Below are 20,265 nucleotides of genomic sequence, written 5' to 3' on the forward strand. Positions count from 1 at the left end.
ATGAAAAGCATCTCAATTACTCTGATATCTGGGCTTTAACTGAGTCATTCTAATAAATATGTTCTGATTCCCTTATATCTCTGGCTGTATGTTTTGGATTATTGTTTTAATTGGTTATTTTTGCTAATAGATAAATATTTGCCCTAGTTTCAGGTCTTTTGCAGCCCTAACAGGTTTTCCTTCTGGATTGTCCTGTATTTATTTCCTCCTTCATGTCAACTCCCAGCAGCTTCCCCATTCATACAAAAAAAAGAGAAAAAAAATAGCATTTGCACAGCATGATGCTGCCACCACCATGTAGGTGATGGGTTAATTTTGTGTGACAGAATGCATTTTAAGTCAAGGTGAAAAAGTTGATCTCATCTGAAGAGGACACGTTTTATGTGTCCCCTTTAAGTATTGTGGCTAACTGCAAATGAAACATTTAGTGACTTTCTTTCTTTTTACTACTCTTCCATGAAGCTGATTATGTGGATTGCTCAGCTCACCTGTTTTCTGTAGCTTCTCTTGCAACTATTCTTACTGATCTCCAAGCAAAGTCTGTCAGGTTGGTGGCCTTGTAGGATTGCGGTTGTACCAGACTATTGCTTTTTTCAGATGTTAGACCCTTTTTTAAATTTCCATGCTGCTTTTTCTCTGATCTGTATTCTGTGCTCATCGGTTTTTTGTGCATCTGTTTGGTCTGTTCTGAGATGACATCAACCCAGAATGCACAGCTTTGTGTTTGTCTACCACATAAAAAAACTCCAGAGAAGAAAAAAAGTTTGTTCTTTCACAACATGTGACAAGGTTACAGAGGAATGAAGACTTCCCTTAGGCACTTTGTTCATCTTTCTATCCCCTGGTCATGGATTGGAGAAACACTCGGCACACTGGTGGGGCTACTGCGACAAATCAGAGCAGAGATTGGCTCAGAGCGCTGCCACTCACACAGCAAATACTCTCCAACTTCCTCTGTCCTCCTTTCCTGGTGCAGCCTGAGAGGAGGGAGGGGAATGGATCTTTTCTGTGTGAGACGCCGGCACTATCTCACACTGCTCCTTACCACCTGTCCTTGACTTAGTGAGCACGGGCGGCACAGACAGCAGGCTTCCTTCAACAGCTTTCCTGTTTGTTTGTCTGCCACCAGTCTTTTTTTTTTTTTTTTTAAACAAAAACATTTCCCCCCTGTGGCTGTGCTCTTCTACCTGTGGTGCTTCGCTGCAGAAGTGAAAGACGTTCATCGTCGGCCAGTGAGAGCTCTGATGGGAGGCAGCTTTGACTCTGCCTGGGACTGGGGATGCTGAACGGAGGGAGGGAGGGTCTGTTTGAGCTGGGACAGCAGCTCCAGCAGCAGGGGGAGTACCAGGCCGCCCTCCACTGCTTCCTCAGCTGTCTTTTGGGACTGACCCATGTACAGAGCTTCACCTCTCTGCCCAACTGCCTGCACCAGGTGAGCTGGATGGGAGTGGGACACATACAAGTACAGCTTTCTCCACGCAGGATCATATGTTTGCTCAGCTGTTCAAACACATTTGCATGACTTTATGTATAGATAATGTTATCTTGCACCACAGTAATGGCCATATTTAACCTTGATATCTTTAGCACCAATGTCGAGTTTAACAGAGCAGGCTGTTATGTGCTTACTTGCTGACTCTGGAAGATCCTTTTCATCCCATCTGGAATGCTGCTGAATGATAGCAGGTGTCCAGTGACGGTCTTCTTTTTATGTTAGGAGACTTATGTTTTTGTACTTTATCAACTTTTAGCTGATTACATTTCAGGGTGTTTTACAGGGGATTTTTTGTTTGTTTGTTTGTTTCACAATAGCAAAGCTGTAATTTCTTCCCCTCTCGTAGTGCATAAAGGAATGTGCCTAAAGTCAAAACACTGCCTTCATTCCAGAACTTTACAACACACAGCATGATGTTGACCAGACCTGCCTGTCAACATCTCGTCTGTGACGAGAGCAATATCACTAGCTATAACCTTGCATTTCCCACCTCCAAGCTTGAATATTTTACTATATATATAAAATATAATCCAATAGTGATGACCAAAACAACTAAAACAAATAGAATCTAAAGATCAAAATAAATGAACAAAAAAGTCTGAAGCATCCACCTCTGTATTCATCTTACTAAATAGAAAATAATTCCAAACGAACCTGCCAAAAATTGTCTTATTTGATTTTTCTGAGCCATCCCTGCTCCACGCTTAGATTTTGTTATATTGATTCTTATTGCATTTAGAAATAGATTTAAATTTTATTTATGCTGTACAATCTTTCTTTTCACTATTGAAACTTAAGCATAAATTCTCAGAAATGCAGTGTAGGCTATTTTGCTTATATCTATTGCCTTCTCTGGTCCTTATTTTCTCTTTTTCAAGCAATACTTGAATATTTCCAAGTCATAAACTATGTTTTTTTCCATACATAATTTCAAATCTTTAAAATCCCACTAAGATCTCCTGCTTTGTTGTTGTTAAAAACATGTTTCAAAAGTTTGAATTTTGAGTTAGACTAGAAGGACCAAGAACAAGAAACTTTGTTTTACTTCACATAAAGTAAATTTATATAACCACCAGATTGTCCTATTGTTTGGGGCAATGGTGGGGACAAGGATAGTGTAGGATGTAGTGAGAAGCTCTTTGGGGTTTTCTGGACTTTAAGTTAATAGTAAGTTACGTGTGGTAATTTACCATTTACCATAATTAATTTAAACCCTTCTTTTACAACAAAATATAACTCTGTTGTCTGCAAAAGGCATAAATCGTAAAATTGTTGAAAATTGAATATTCAATACTTAACCATGTTTGTTCATTGTTTTTTATACTTCACAGATTGCTGAACTGTTCATCACTGAAAAGAACTGTATCCTTCCTAAAAGTCTGTCTTGCTTGTCATGTTTTTTAAAATCAAAACTTGTCGCAGAAAGCAAACTAAAATACTATTTTTTACTTTGTGAGGCAAACATGCAGCAGGCATAGCAAATTCCAGGACAATGGAAGATGTAGACCATATATAGAAGGTAATTTAAGCAGAATGGGATGAGCGGATGTCTTTGGACAAGTTCATAATAACCCATTTGTCCCAGAATGCCACATGCTTTGTGTGTCACTCAGAAGGTGTGTTTGTCTCTTAAGAGGATTTGTGGGCTCTTATCTCAGTACAACAGAATGGGAGAGCACTAATTAACCTGCATTTGCGCCGAGAAGCGCATGCATGGATTTCCACTTCACTGCCACTATAAACTACAGCAGTACAGGACACTGAGATAATAGAAAGGTGTTCTGTTTCAGGATATATTACCCTCGCGGCTCGTCTCCTTGTAACTGAGATACTTCTGTGCTTAATTTAGCCAGCTCAGGTTATCCACCTCAGCATGGCTTTACCTATCTCTGTCTAAAACAGGTTCATTTGCAGAGTTTCAGTCTATCAGTGGCTACTGTACTGCAACCTCCCAGCCTGCTCAGGACACCATGACAGAGTTAAATCTTTTGAGTTACAGAAGCTCATTAATAGTAATGGGTTTTGTCAGGTCAGATTGGGGTGTTTCATGTACAGTACAGTAAGGATAGTGTGAACATTCATGAAACTCATGGCTAGATGCAAGTTCAAATCCAAACCAACAATCAAAAATAACACACAAAACATGATAAATCCAGCTTTTTTTTTTTCTGTCTTTCTGCGTAAAGACAGAAAGACATAAGAGAGTAGAGTAACACTCTCTTATTTTTAGTGTAACATTACAGCCATAAGAATGTCCTGTTGTATTAATAATAACAGTTGAAATAATAATAATTATTAAAACCAAGCTACAATGACTTTAAATATAGTGTTAATAATCCTATAGTAGCAACCTGAATCATCTGTGTATTTTACTGAGATTTTATGTTATAGACCAATGCAAAGTGGCAATAACTTCTTCAAAATCTTTGTAAAATAGCTGAAGCTCTGTACAATTGGATAGAGAGCACATTTAAGCAACATTTTTCAATATTGACACAGATTTCCAATAGGATTATGTCTGAACTTTGATTAAAAAAAAATCATGGATACGCTTAGATCTAAACCATTCCATTATATACCCTGGCTTTATGTTCAGGGTTGTTGTCGTGCTGGAGAGTAAACCTTCAGTTTTATCTATAGTATTTATGCAGATTTTAAATGTTTTCTTTAAATTTTTTTCTGGATTTTTCATCTCTGACCACTGTCCGTGTTCTCCACTACGCACCACTGTTTATATGTTGGCCCAAACGTTTGATATTGATCTCATCTGACCGCACCGTCTTTCACAAGTTCGTTGTGCCCCATTAATGGCTTGTGCAAATGAAACTGTTCATCACTTTCCTAAAAAAATCAAAACATTTTTCATTTTTCAGTGTCATGAAAACTAGAACTGTGAATGACCAATGAATGACCTGTCAAGTCAATTTTATTTATACAACATATTTCCTAAAACAAATAAGGCTTAAAAAGAAATGTACAAATAAAAGATGAAAATGATTAAAACCAATAAGTCATCAGAAACTTGGATTTAAAACGGTACAAAGACACAAAACATTCACTCTAATTAAAAACTTGAGATAATTCTTAAATTTTAAGACATGATTCTGCAGTTCCAGCTCTTTGGTTTTGGGAGCAAACACAGGAAAACAGGACCATAATGAAATAAAGAACCAAAAGCTCATTTAAAGTTGATTCTAGGAACTAAAATACATGTGTTTGAGCTTGGGGAACGATGTGTGCTGATATTCCAACCTGAGATGTAGATCTGTGCAGCTTCTCTAGAGTTACCATGTGGCACACTCCTATTCCTACATGATTGATTGAACGGGGCTGAAAAGCTTCTTTAAACTTCACAATTGTATCCCTCCTTTATAGTCATGTTTGTTCTTTAATGTTCTCCAACAAACCTGTTAGTTTTGCTGTATTTATAGAACTGTTGTATTACCTACGTGGACTCTTTTGTAAAAAAAATTATATCACTTTAAAAAGCAACTGTCTACACAAGATTTTCAGAGTAAATGGAGCTGGTTAAATGCATGTCACACTTTTTAGAATGTTGTCTTTAAAAGAAATTGAAAACCATGTACGACTTCCGTTCTGCTTCAAAATCAAGCGCTACTTGAGGTTTATGGTTGTACTGAGAAGAAAAGTGCAAGACATTCAGTTGTCGTGAATAATTTGGAAGGCACTGTAGTAATTTTCACATCCATCACATGAGCAGAAGTAGTAGAGCTGTGCTCTTTTTGCAGCTGCATTCTGGGGAAGAAGGTTATAGGTCAGTTTGCCCAAACAGGAACTAGGATGTGGGAACTTCATAGTTTCACACAAATGTTTTATGAGAGCAAAAATACCAGCTTCTTCTCTCATGTTTCTCTATGCAGGATATACATACATGACTTGGGAAAAAAAGAATTTAAATATTCAAATAACCTAATTCCCTGCTGATGTGAAAGACCAATCTGCACACAAAAATGGGCCACAAATTGTAGCCACTGTGTTGTATTAGAGACGAAAATAAAAATAATCTACATCATTCTTTAGGAATGATTTTTAGTATTAGTGAAATCCAATTTAAAAATCTCTTTATGTCAACTTTTGTTGGAAAACATTGAAATTTGATGGCAAAATCAATCACACTCAGTATATAATACTGTATACAATATTTCCTGTTTAAATTTAGTTTAAAAACTGTTATTTTGTGAATGTGTGAATGTTAAGCATATCTCTACCTTGCAGAGCTGCTGAAGTCAGTTCAGTCTAAAGTTGAGTTCATGAAACTGCCAAATAATTATTATTTTTATTTTAACTTGAAATAATTTCTTTTCTCCACGATGCAACATGGTTTGCATTTTGCCCTATTTATTTAGATTTAAAGGTTGTTTATTTTGTTTTGTTTAAACAATGTTTGGTATGATTTATGCCTCAGTTATAAACCTACTCCTGTTTTTTAGAATTCAATCAAATTTGTTGAGTGTCTTTTAGTTACTAAACCTACATAATTTATGTTCAGAATAATTTTTTTAAATTGTTTCTTAGTTTAAAGTTTAGTTGTTTCCCCAGGAGGTCATTTCAGTTTACACCTGGGTCTCGTGGCACGTGTGAGCGGATTTGCCTTTGAAGTTCCCAGTGTTAATGCAAGCTGTTGTTTTATTTTTTTTTTATTGGTGTCCAATTACCAGTTCAGAGCAGAGGCTGTTCCCAGGAAAGAATTGTGCATGGTTCCTGTTGATGGATTGTTGTGCTTCAGGGAAGTTAAATATAGCAGTCAGAAGAAGTGCGCCAACCTTGGGCAATGCCTCATCCCCTTTATTCTCCTGCACAGATGGCTCACCTTATAGCTGCTGAAGGCCCAACTGCTTGCTCAGGTTGAACAGTACTTCTCCTGGGTCAGAGCTACTGTTTTTCTTACACACCTCACCATATTTCGGCTTTATAACTGTATTTGGATTCTAATTAGGCAGGAAACCTTTGCTTGTACCTCTGATTCATTTTTACTTGATTGTGGTATTGACAGCATATGTGATCTGTTTGCTTAATGTGCTCTTCTTAAGTTTGTTGGTTGTCACAGCGATGAACCACAAGCATAAATTTAAACCCTAGGTCGACCTTGAACCTCTCCAGAACAGTATCTCTGAGGTGTCTGCTGAGTTACATGGTCATCATAATACTGTTCTTTCATGAACGTCTGAGGTCTTCACAAATCGGCCCTATTTATACTGAGACTGAATTATTGTACTAATTAGGTGATTTCTGAAAGCTGTTAACAGGTTTGAAGAAGAGGTATCAAAGTAATGTGGCAAAATGTCAAAATGTTCAAGGATTGTGAATAGTTTTGAACAGCAACGTGTCTTCCATTTTGTCCATTTATAGGCTTGTAGATAAGTTTTGTTGTTTGGATTGTAAAGTTTTATGGTTATTGTTAGAAAAATTATCCTCCTGTTCATTTACTCATGAGTTTATTTTGCAAGTTATGTTTTCATATTATTCTTTTCATATTATTACTCTCATATTATTCTTCTTTTTATATTTACTTGACTTCTCTTTCTTTTGTAGTATATTATTAACTTTGTTTAGGATGGTTGCTTGGAAGCTAAAAACGTTAAACATTCATGTGTTATTAGTTCCATATGTAACTGATTAGTTGTGGTCAGTCACATGCCCTTGTAAGGGCATGTCCATAGGAGGTTCCAGAATGTAAAGACGGTTGGTCAATTCTCTGTGTGACTGTGTGAAGAAGCCCAACCTCCTTTTTCTATACAATAAAGAGAAATGCAAAGAAAGAACTGGCAGAATTGAGTCCAGACAGTGTTTGACAGCGATTCGTCGCGTCTGTTCTCAATTCTCCTATTCTGCAGAAAAGAAATTAAAAGAAACCTAATCTCTGTCTCTGGCTGATTCTTTGCAGGTTATGACAAAATAAACCTATCAGTTATTGTGCATGTAACAAAATCCGACAAGAGAAAATCTATTGTTTGTATTCTTAACCTTGTTGATGTTTTGGTGTAATTTTGATGTGGAGTCACAGAACTGATACAAACTGAGATGTTTTGGTTGTAATTTTTACTCATGGGAAATCTGACATTAAGTAGGACACCTAAAAAGAGACTGGTAGATTTATTTTAAGCACTCTCTATTCCATTGGTCGTCATAATAATCTGATGTGCATCAATGGTGTCTCTTTTCAGTGACAAGTACACTAAGTGCCCTGAATGCTTTTGCAACGTGAGCTATTTTTAGGATGTTATTCATAGTCTTTTTATGGGAACAAAAACTCCTGTCGAAATCTTTTACAAAGAATTTGTACTGAAATTAGAAACTTAAGAGATTAAAACTGGCTTCAAAAAAAGGATATAATGCAGTAAAAGATTTGTTTACTCTTGAAGACAATGTGTGATTCAGACACTAAATCTGAACTTTAAGATCCACATGATGAGATTAACAGCCTGCTTTGGATTGCTACACCTTCTGTTTGGCCTGAATGGCTGTTGTCCAGCGGGACGGAAAAAAGAAACGTGACGGTTGTTTTTAACTCCCACAACTGACTAATCCTGTTGTCATCTGAGACCAGTCCTTTACCTATATAAACAGATGGGAAGGCCCTCCAGTTCATCCAGGCTGAAAAGATGTTCTACGAAGTGGCATTGATCGAGCTCACCGCTCTTCAGGGGAGCCCAGGTGAGTATTTTTTTTAAAGTTCCACCTTTTAGGGAAGATTTCTAGGAAAATGAGTGCACACAGCCTGCGTCCACACAAAGTCCACTGTGCAATAATGGACTTTGATTTTGTGGTGTTTGGCTCTGGCTTCCAAGAATTTCCAATGACCTACATTTCCAAGTAATATGTATGACATTTGGCAGCTCATATATGGAAAACAACACTTTAAAAAGTAGCTTTAAAATGTTTGCTGAATAATAATAATATCATAGAAATTTAGTATTTTGGTGAGTGTAAAAGTGTAAGGATCCACAAGTAACAGATGTGGCTGATTTCTGACATGCCGGTATCAATTTTAGTTGATTCTGATTTCTTTCTTTTAAGAGCGTTCATTTACATAAAAATAAGTTAAAGGTACATTTCACAAAATAGTTTTCATACAAGATCTTATCAAAATCAATAACATAAGATTTAATTTATGTTGTGTGATTTATTGTTAAATCATTCATTCACTGTAACTATATAGGAGCCTTACTAAGCTTTTTTTTTGGTCATAATCTATAGCAGAGGCAACGTCACAGGGAAGAGAAGTTGCTGTTACATAACTCTGCAATTAAAATGTTTTTACTAATATTAGATTCTTTAAAAGGTTAAGACAGAACAGGTTTAGGTTCCTGTTCTAGTGCTGATGTCTTACACTGTTTGTGTTTTGGAAGTTGGAGCTTAAATCTGGGAATGACCTCACATCTGAATAGTACTTGGTCATATCGGATTTCTTAACTATTGTCGTGCTTACTGCTATTAGCTACCAGATGATAACAAAAGACATAGTACAGTATAATGTGTGCTTCTAGTCTCAGCTTTCGAAAACATTCTTCAAATTTCTGACTGAGAGCTGGGAAAATCCAGATTCTAACTACAAACCGAAAAACAAATGTCTGTTCAGCCTGTGATAACAGCCTCCATAGAAAATACAGCTTCATTTCTAGTTTCCTACAGCTTTTGTTCTTCATCTGAAGACTATTTTCAACACCTCACAAAAAACTGAAGCTGGTCAACTTTGTGTTAGTATTTTGGTGAGTATAAAAGTGTAAGGATCCACCATGACATCAGCCATTTTTGATGTCATGGTGGGTATAAACTAGTTTGCTAAAATAAGGTGTGTGATACTACATGTAATTTTCAAAAGTCAACAAGACATTTAAATATTTTAAAGTTGACAGCTTTATCTTTTTTAAGATAAACTTGGGGGTGCCTTGTGTCCAGCATTCAGAGCTAGGCCAGTCATTCATCACCTGCTTCGTTTGCCGCTCCAGACGGCTGCCTGTTCCCCTCCGTCTGCTGCTGAGGCAGCAGACCGGTGTTGTGTGGGATTGGTGGAGGAGGTCAGGGACAGGCGTAGTGGGAGACAAATGGTCAAATTTTTTCATTAGGAACTGTGTCACTTCAGCTAACCAAAGCACCTGAATCAGCACTGACTCAGGTTGGACGGTAGACTTCTCCCGGGTCAGAGAAGCCATTTTTCTTATCCACCTCAGTGTATTTCCTTTCTGACTGCTGACATATTTATCACTGTATTTGGATTCAAATTGAGTAGGAAGTCTTCGCCTGTACCACTGATTTGTTTTCATTCACTTGTGCTATTGATGGCGTATGTGTTTTGTGTGCTTAATGTGCTCTCCTTCTGTTTGTGGTTCGTCACTGTGTGCTTCTCATCGTGGGCGTGGAAACCGTGTTGTTTGACGCCCTTATCTGCTCTGTCCTGTTCTTATCTCTGCTCTCTTGTCTCCGGCTCTCAGTTGGATCCTCGTCACATTTCAAGCTTATAGTTTGCAGCAGTGTCAGACAGGCTGATAGTTGGTTGCTGAAATGTATCTTTTGCACTCTGTGTGGATTGGGAAGACTGAAAAACACAGGGGGGAAATTGCTCATTATTGACTGACTTACTCCATGCCCTGTGTTTCGGTAACAGGGCCTCAGGAGGAGGCAACCCTGGGCTCTGCAGGATGGACAAACCCAGAGGAGCTTTCAGAGCAGGCCTCTCAAGCGCAACACCTCGAACGGCTGGCTCAGCTCTGCATCATGAGCAAACAGTAGGTAAAACTATGTCCTGCTGAGGCCTCAATGTAAAGCAGTTAATGGGGTGTAAGACGTTTTGCAGGTTTAACGACTCAAAAGGCTCATTGTGGGTGGATTTACTGTCACAAACTATATAATTTTATTGTGATACTTAGATTTTTATTTTCTAAATAATGCTAACATCATATGGGAGGCTGGATGGTTCTGTTGCCTTTTCTTATTTGCCTCACAAAACCAATGTAGAACTAGGCCATAAAAATTCAAGATATAAATAATTAGATTTTGCTGTGTGTGTTGTGTGGGGGTTACTGAATTTTAAGATTCACTGCCTTGCAAAAAAGAAAAAATATATATTTCAAGAATTTATATCAATACTCATGCTCATAGTTTAATATTTTAGGAAATTAGCCGAAATAATTCCTAAAAAATTTGAAATTACAAATAGATATAGTAGGCTTTTTATATAATATATTTTCCACTTATGGAGAACTCTCACTTTAATGAGTTGAACGTTTTTGTATATACCGAGGAAAAAGACACTGCTCTCTCTCCCTGTATCTGGTGTCTCCTGTCGCGTCGGTACTTTGTTCAGGCCGTACCATACACCTTATTTTCTCTGCCTCTGTTGTCGTTGCTGAGAAAAGGCCATTTAACCTGATTGCTGTGGAGGGTAACAGAGGGTGGAATGTTTGCACAGTGATCTGCTGGTCACTGTGTTTAATTAATGCAAGCAGCATACAGTAGTTAAACATAAATGAGATGGTAATGACTGAGCATGGCTATACTCCGTCATGGCTCGGGTTTCCACCTAAATAAGGACGCAGGAATTTGATTCTCCTCTTACACTGCTCCTCTGGGCTTTAGAAATGTAACCCAAAAAAGGCTGGAAAACTTGAAAAACATGTAAACTCTCTTTGGCCTCTGCATGTATGAAAATGATCCCTCGATGCTCTGACTAGGTCTAATACAAGTCTCAGGAATTCTTCCTTGTAAATAGAAATCTGTAACTGATCCCTAATATTTTAGAGTAAGGAGGTCTTTGAACAGAGATTTTCTCATGGAAAGGATAAACTAAGTATGGAACACAACATTTGAACATATTTATATTCAGGTAACAACTCAAGTAATTTACACATACGAAGAAATGGGAGCTATATTGAGGTGATTATTATCAAAAACAGGCTTTTATTCAGTATTTAATTATTTATGTAAGCCTATTCTATACTTATTTTTATGTAATTTTTATGTCACTACTTGGCATCCAATTTATGGATTTATATGCACTGGTTTCCTTGTGTTGCTTGGGTTGTTACTGACATCTGGTGAGGATTTCATATCAATCGGCTCATTAGAAACTAATTTGGCTAATTACAATTTTATTAAAGCAGAACTGACCTAAATTAACCAATATGCAAAACAGAAACATAATCATGAAAGATTTGACTGTTATGTAGTTTTATGATTCTTGGACCATAGAAACAAAATAAAAATATTATAATCACTACACATTTGTAGTATAAAGCTTTTGCACTCAGATTTACAGAACATTTGAAGACCGGTGGGAAAAGTATGACATTTTTGAAATGATGAATTTGTATGAACCTGGCATCTGGTTCCTACAAGCTGAACACTAAACACAGCTTGCTCTATATCTACAGGGACATGCTTGGCTATGAGGGCCACAAATGCCCTTGGTTGACTTTTTCAGGGCAGTTATGCATGGAACGACTGGCAGGTCTTCAATGAAACACATCACGTTCACTTAGCTTAGCACTTGACAGGATACCGACAGGGAAGCATGAGACAGTAAACCAACCTGTAAGCAGCATTCCTTCCATAATTCTCCCTGGAGGATAGAAGGCAGCAGCGTTGGCAGAAATGAAAGGTCTCCACGTCCTCAACGAGGCGCCTGCATGCTTACAGCTGTGTTGTCCACTCACAGCGTGCACATGTTTAAATGTCCTGCTGTTATGATCCAACCTGTGAAACTCAAGTGCCCTGCCAGTTGTGAATAACAGCTTTTACATTGTAGGTCACATTTAATTATTGGTCAAACATCAGTGAGTTAACAATATTCTATCTTTATCACTCTAAAGAAGCACAAAGACATCTCTCTATTACTTAAAGATTTTTTTTTTTTTAAACCAATGTAAAAGAAGCACTTAAAATAGAAATCTAAAAACTGATCAGACAAATTATAAACTCAAGAGTCACATGTTTCCTAATTACTAAATATCTGCTCTCTCCTGGTTAACTAAATCAACATCTAAACAGAAGGGAAACAAAACAGAAACGTGACTCTGAAACATTTATGGATTCACTGGAATATATGTGCTGTTTACACAGCTTAATGTGTCGCAATGATCTGCTCAAACAATGTTAGATGATAATAAAATAATCAAGTTTAAGATAAGAGGCAGTGAGCTCAAGTTAAACTAATACCGATCCTACCTGTTGTGCATAATGAAGCTCTTTGTTTTGACTGTTTTTGTCTTAAATGAGACTCAAAACAAATTATTATATCTATTAAGTATTAAACACAGGCTTAACAATGTTTATTGACGCCTGAGTTTGCTGCAGTGGAAACAGGAATAGCTGATACTAAGTAAGCGGTTGCACTGGTTTAGCACTAGAACTGATTTGGTGGTGAAGTTCCTATTGGTAGTGTCTCTGCAAATACTTATTTTATAACAATTTCTTACTGTTATTACAAACAGAAAAAAGATATTGGCATTTTTGTGTAATGGCAATTCTCTCTCTTCTCTTCTTAGACCACATCTTGCCCTAGAATACAGCGGTAAGGTATGTTTGGGATTTTCATTACTGCTTTTTCTGCCTGTGCATATATAAAGAATATTGTTTATTTGGACAAAATCTTTCTTAAAATTATTCTGATACCTCTAAATTAAATCAAGTGACATCAAGTGAGAATGCGACTTTGGAATAGCAATAGATATACATTTTTTTTTAATTTGAGAAGTTCATTAGCTCCATTGCAAAAGAAGGTTTTTTCCAATTGAAACTTTTAGCTAAGGTAGAGTCATTTCTCTCTCCCAAAGATCTCAAAAAAGTTATTCACTTTTCATATCCACTCACTTGTATTAGTGGCACTTTTTGCATATTGATTTAGATCAATTCTCCATTTTCAAAATGCTGCTACTCGTCTAATTACTGGAGTGAAAAAGTATGGATATGTTACATGTTTTGGCTTGTCTACATTGTTTTCTTGTTTGCTACAACATCCATTTTAAAAATTAAACATGCCTTTATTTGTATGATTTAGGCTACAAAGATTAATCAGAGGACCTTTGGTAATGACCATCCAATAACAGCCAGAAGCCTGGAGCTCATGGCAACCGTCTATGCTGAGATCGGCAAGACTGAATATTCAGGTAAACAGTCAAATTTTGCAGAAGAGCAAAGTAAACACAAGTCTCTTTCCAAAGAAATGTTACAACAGAGATGCTTAAAATACACAACTTAATAGCTGCTGTAAATCAAACATGGGTGTGTAACTAGTGGAAGGCGCCTGTTAACATAGTTCAGTGGCACTGCCTGTGAAAATGCACAGCTGATCTGAAGTGCTTCTGCAGAGAATGTCAACCAGTGAAAATGTTAAATTAATAAACACTTGCAGTTGTGTTGAACACAGAAATGGTTTTATGCAGAACAACAAGCAGATATATGGCTCTGTGACAGTTTGAGGCCACGATTTGTTGCGTCGTGAGTATGCTTCTCTTGCACTTGCAAAGCCAAAGACTCTCTCCCTCTCTTTCTGCCTTCCAACTTCTTAACTCTGCATTTTTGTGAGGACTGCTGTGTTGTAAAAAGAGTAATACATTACAATCACCCAGGCTGCTAAGTCAGCTTTCTGTGGGGCCAAATGGTAGCTGTACTTTGTACAGCGTCAAAAGAGACACAGCAATATACATGTAATACCAGAAAGCTTGTCAGAATCCTTTATTGCTCAGAGAAGATTATAAACAAGGTCTTGCTTCACCGAAATGTTGTCTGGTGTTGACGAAAGCACATATTTAGATGAAATAAATAGATGTTTGTTCTATTTTTTTGTTACTGCTTGTTGTCAAAAAGTATTTAATCTTTTATAAATAACCCAAAGATAACCCAAGTTAATACAGCATTAAGTTTTTAGGTCATTATTTGATTAGTTAAAGGGGAAAAAAGTTGTCCAAACCAACTTGTGTCATTCATTTCAACAACTGCTTTTAAGTGTTTGCTAATTTGCAATGATTTTTCCCCACTGTCTGTGCATAGTTATTTTAATTCAACCACATAGAAGAGTGTCTAAACAAACCAGAGTATCTCTATTCTGTTTAAGTCCAGACTTTGACTTGGCCATGCTAAAGCCTTTTATAAGTGGAATCATCATTCTGTTGCATAACTCGTGTGCACTTGAGATTAAAATAATAATAAATAAAAAAAAACATCAATCACCACCATGTTTTCTGCTTGGTGCGCTTTAGCTTTGTTTTTGGTCAGCAGCTGTTTTTACCATGGAACATTACCATTCCATGGTAATGTTCCATGGAATGGATGTTACCATTCCGTTTATCAATTTACCATTGATAAACGGTAAATTCCAAATGCACATGAAGTTGTATACTTCATCATGTTTGTATCCCCATCACATATTAATGTTGGACAACGGTTAACTCCTTTAAAACACAATACGTTGTATTTTTTGGATAATTTATAACGAATCTACATAAATGGGCCCAAAATGGATAAGAAGCTAAAATATGTTTTATTTCTTAATCAATCTATTTTACTATTTTTTTTAACACAAACAGGCTGTTTCCGTAATCTGATTATCTATCTGTAAAAATAAAAGACAACTTCAATTATCATTTTAATTTACAAAAAAAAGAATGATGTTTTCTTTGATCACCTTTGTGTATTTTAAACTGCTCTGTGAATGTAAAGCTGCTGCAAAGTGGTGTAGTTCAAAACTGCCAACTGTAGAGACTGCCACAAGGCTCTTTGATCGATTCAGATTTGTTTCACTCATAAATAGAAACCAGACTCATGTTGCCGAAGTGCCTGTAGCAACATGCAGACTCATTCCAAGCTAAGCTTTCTAGATCATCTACAGGATTTATCATTGCTTGTTTTGGCTTCTGATGCAAGTTTGTCCTTAGTTTCCCTCTGTTATTTTTAGGCTTATTCATCCTAATAGACCTTAGATACAAGTTAACCTAAAGCATTTTGTCAGATTAATTGTGTTTTTATTTTTTTTAACTTACTGTTTTTATTTAAATAAAAATGTGAAGTCTATATGTTTTAGTATAGGCATCACACCAAGTAAATTCCACAAATCAGTACAATTCGTTCTCTAGTTCACTTTGGATAAGCTAAATTCTCATTGATTTATAAAACAAACAATTTAGTCAATTTAGTGCCCAACACTGACCCCTGTTGGGTGCCACAAACAATAAGGAATTGTTATCTGCCAGTTAATTAAATAAATCAACAGAACTTAAAGCTATCCTTCTGATGCAATGACTTCAGTTCTTTTAATCAATGTAACATGACCTCTTGAATCATTTGCATTTTTCAGTCAATAAACAACCCATGGTATGTATTAACTAACACTACATGGTTACCATTAAAGGCGATGTTATAACGGCTCAACATGGAGTGAGAGCTGTTGAAAAGAAAACACAAGCTTTTATTATTCACTGGAAAAAATGAAACATTAAAGCTGCCTCACAATCAGGATAGAGGCACCTAAATACTATAAGGGCTCCTGAGCTGTTAAGATTTCAGTCTGCATCAGTGGATGAAGTATCAGCTAAGAAAATATTATACACCAGCAAGAAAACAACCATAAACATTATGAGGAGTTTTTTAATGGATGGCAATGGTCACTACATCCTAGAAAGTAAAATATTGTGAGATTAAGTTTCTAACACACATTGCACATTGTTTTTTGTTGAAAAATATAGATAAAACTAATTTGCTGCTCAGGTATTTAACAACATTATTAAAGAGTAATAATTGTTTAGAAAATCAGATAAGCTGCTTTTACAATCTTTATCTATAGTTGCATTTTCATTGTTTGTTGATCACTTCCCAAATGTTGAATTGAATTGAACACAATATACTTTATCAATCCCAGAGGAAAATTCACACTTTAATGATGAACAATAGCAGAACAATAGCAGCATGCAAGGGTTAACATCCTGGCTCCTGTGTTGGAACACATTTGCATGTTCCACATTTACCTTCGGTTCACTCTCTCCGTCTTTACCTCAGACAGAAACATTAATCAGTTCCCTGCTCATGCACTGTGTGATCATGGTTTTCTCTCTAGACTCTCTGGGCCAGTGCGTGTCGGCGCTGTCCAAACGCTTCGCTGCTGCAGAGTCCCTCAGAGACACTGTCAACTGTCTTCCTCATTCCCACCGTGAGAAGGTTTGCGAGGTGCGTCACAGAAAAGACGCCCACCACCAACAGGAAGACACGCCAAATCCTAAGGTAAGGGTGGGGACTTGTTCACAAAATACGTGTTATTTCTTGTTTATTTGTCCATTGAACTGTTATCTGTGCAAAATATTCATGTTGAGTTAATTTTAATGTAGGCAACCAGTGGCAAAGTCCCTACCTCCATTCTGAAGAGGCCAAGTCCCTATGGGTCAGACGCAGAAACCAACCACAGACGGAAGGGCGAGCGCAGGGTTCGATTCAGGGAACCAGAGATCACAGTACATGGTGAGAACATTGAACTTATAACCCTTTGCAGAGTTCAGTTGTGTGACTTTTAAAAGTTTTTTCCCTGATGTTTGTCACTGTCAGCTGTACATTCACAGGAATTTAATTAAGTAAATGCACTCAAGTGTAGGAATGCATAAGTGACCAAACATGAAAGAGCAAATAAATCTTGCAATGCAAATGACAGTACATTAAGTCCTGAGTGAAAGTGGACTGTCAGACCACAATAACTGATTTGTAGCTGGTGTAAATCATTGAAGTTGGCTTCTGTTGACTCAAAATCTATTCTCTGTTGGTTTCACAGATATTTACTGTGAGCCTTTAGGTGGTAAGTTTATTCAAAAGGAGCACTGAGTTGCATGGGGTAGCACCAACACTGCAATATTTTTGTCAATATCTACAGAAAATCATTACAAAATTTACCTTTCATAATTTGTTACAAGCTACTTTTGCTTAATATGCACAGTGTGGTCACACTAATCACTGATATTCTCTTGCTTTTAAGAATTGAAGGCACATAAATATCACAAATTGTACTAAAATGGTTAATTTGTAATCAAAGGGCCTGTAACATCATTTTTCAGATTTGGAGGTCATGACAGTTTTGTTCCTTACCCTGACTGATGTCGGTTCAATTCAGAGAAGAAAATTAATTGTACAGAAATAAGCAGTAAATTAAATTTATACAAAATCAATCATACACATAGAAGATTGGATCCCAAAAATTACTTCAACCTTTGAGTCAAGCATTGGGAGAAATTATAACCTGAAGCTCATAATTGTTGTTTTCTAAACATATTGCAGGAGACAGCAATTCATGATTTAATGCAATCTGCAGACATCACCCGATGTTTTGATAGAGAATACGCAGACTAAAAGCCTGTTGTAAAATAAAGTGTTTTCTTACCTGGTAAACAATATTTTTGCAAACAACAGCTGCAGTTGATTTGGCAGCTGTTGATTTCCAGCTTCATGGGTTTGTGTTGTTCATTCCCTTAACAGATAGGGAACATAGGGAAGATTGTTTTTGTTGCATGAGGAGAAATACATCCTCTTCACTTATGTACTTTCATTTAAATTATCAATATAATCTATAGGCAGTCTTCATAATTATCCCACTGTTTTTCTGTCACCAAAAAGTGACATTTAGAAAGCCCATTTTCATAAAGAAAACTGTCTGTGTACTGCAATAACCCATTAATCACTTCCTGTTTTTGAGAAAAGACTTTCTTAAAATTACTTATCCACTCTGAAAATTAGTGGAAAGGTTAATTATGACATAATTAAATTTCATGCTTTTAATATTTATAGGTTTATGGCTCTAAAATGTGATGTTACTTGCCTTTTGATTGCAGACAATCAGCTTTTTTCTATTCTGTGCTTCTTGGATCCAAAAAGAAAGTCTTTTGCACACTTTCATTTAAATGCTAGTCATTTACAAGCCAAAACACTTACAAAGTGCTCTCATTTTTCAGCCTATGAGACAACGCCGGCCCGGCCCCATCTTGCCCTGTTCACCTGCCTCTTCCTACTCATGTCATTCCTCGGTGTTGCGATGTACTGCACCGACCGCAGGCGGCCACAGAGAGCATGCGAGGAGCTGGAGGCTGCTTTGGCTGTCTACCTGGTTCACATGAAGCAGCTCCTGTGGGGCTGCTGGATATGGCTGACCATGCAGTGACTGTGGCAGACCATAGATGGAGACATGGAGCGTTTCTTTTTTTATATATTTGGAGGTGCCTAAAGCCTACAAACAGCTCAGCCATGTTGCAAGGCTCTGCAATGGTAAATCTGCACCTCTTCCCCACTGAAAAGGGAATATGTTTAATCCCAGAAACATGTAGCTTCCATCTCTGTATGTATGTATCTATGTATGCACTACAGTTTGGATATGCCACTCCATATGTAAGTTGTGAAAATATTTTGCACATTTGCAACTATAATGCTCCCATAATCCCCACAATGATTTCATCCTTCAGTTCAGGTAAAAGTCTTTTGCCTGTGAGTGGATGTTTCCAAGGAATGCAAATATTTATTTTATTACAGAACACAATTTGTGTATCTAATATATCCCAAACAAATGAATGTGTATATATGGCTCAAAATAATAAGGTCTATCACTATCAGTATTTAGCCTTGTAATTCCATATTAATGAATGTAGAGCTGTTGGAAAATGCTTCAGAAGTGCCCGTCTGCAGGGCAAAGAATTGGGTGTTTGGTGTTGATCCATTAGAAGGTGAATACAGGGCTACATCACCTCATACTACGGGGTTAAATGAGAAGGAAAACACTTTATTCTTTCTTGTCTGTCTGTTCCTTCCGGGGTGTAACATGTGTAGCACATTCTAGTTAATCGAAGAGAATATACTTAAACTACAGTGCCTTGCAAAAAGCCTTTACATGCTCTTTTCTGTTATGCTTTATCTGTTTATTGAGATTTTAAGTGACAGCAACACTAGATTGTGAAGTGGAACGAGAATAATCAATGATTTCTACATTCCTTTGGATATAAACTTAGAGAGTGTAAGGTACTTTGGTTGCACTTGATTTAATTTAGAGGTATCAAAGTAATAAGGGCTAGATGAGGTCAGATTTATGTCACATCTTGGTTTGTACTAAACTTGTTTTTCTCTGATACTCCTGGCGTTCTTTATGAATATCAGAGTAAAAGGAGCCAATCACGGATTTGCAAGTACTCACCTCCTCTGGTTCTCTCTCAATTAAACTCATCTGCAAACTGACCCTTAGTTTTTCTACTTCTACTTGTATAGAATATTGGAAACCATGCATCGTTTCCTATCCTTTTCACAATACTCTATATTTTGTCGGTCCGCCACATAAAATCCCAACAAAAAACATTAAAGTTTCTGGCTATACAGTTGCAAAATGTCATGGTGAGGGTCAATAGTTTTGCAAGGCACTGTATATGAAAGATTATAGTTTTAACAAATTTCCCCCTCTATACTGCCTGATGCTCCTCACCCTTGAATCTCACCTGTTATGTATATGTCTGCCTACTGTGTGTCTGTATTAATTCAAAAATCCATCCATCCATCCATCCATTTTCTGTTCACCCTTGTCCCTAATGGGGTCGGGAGGGTTTCTGGTGCCCATCTCCAGCCACGTTCCGGGCGAGAGGCGGGGTTCACCCCGGACAGGTCGCCAGTCTGTCGCAGGGCTCAAAAATCCCAAAATATAATTTTATTTTTATTGTTTTCTATTTTCTCACCTGATATTGGTGTAACTCCGATTCCAAACTCCTGTTTATATTTGGACGAGAAGAAAACCCTGAAACAATTGAGGC

At 37.0% G+C, this 20,265-nt stretch overlaps 1 protein-coding gene across 2 annotated transcripts; it reads left to right on the plus strand.

The window, feature by feature from the left end:
• The first annotated feature begins 991 nt into the window (after positions 1-991).
• On the plus strand, positions 992-19,702 carry c19h14orf180 (chromosome 19 C14orf180 homolog). 2 transcript variants are annotated; one of them, XM_028000626.1, is made up of 10 exons: positions 992-1,432; positions 2,827-2,857; positions 8,084-8,170; positions 10,122-10,242; positions 13,000-13,030; positions 13,512-13,620; positions 16,563-16,726; positions 16,831-16,960; positions 17,265-17,288; positions 18,436-19,702. In XM_028000626.1, the coding sequence occupies exons 1-10, from the start codon at positions 1,280-1,282 to the stop codon at positions 18,639-18,641; spliced, it is 1,056 nt and encodes a 351-aa protein (XP_027856427.1). In that variant the 5' UTR covers positions 992-1,279; the 3' UTR covers positions 18,642-19,702. The 2 variants fall into 2 exon arrangements, with proteins under 2 accessions (XP_027856427.1, XP_027856428.1); XM_028000627.1 differs by lacking the exon at positions 17,265-17,288 and having other exon boundaries at positions 997-1,432.
• The last annotated feature ends 563 nt before the right edge of the window (positions 19,703-20,265 follow it).

Source organism: Xiphophorus couchianus, chromosome 19 (genome assembly GCF_001444195.1).
Source record: "Xiphophorus couchianus chromosome 19, X_couchianus-1.0, whole genome shotgun sequence".
Classification (NCBI taxonomy): domain Eukaryota; kingdom Metazoa; phylum Chordata; class Actinopteri; order Cyprinodontiformes; family Poeciliidae; genus Xiphophorus; species Xiphophorus couchianus.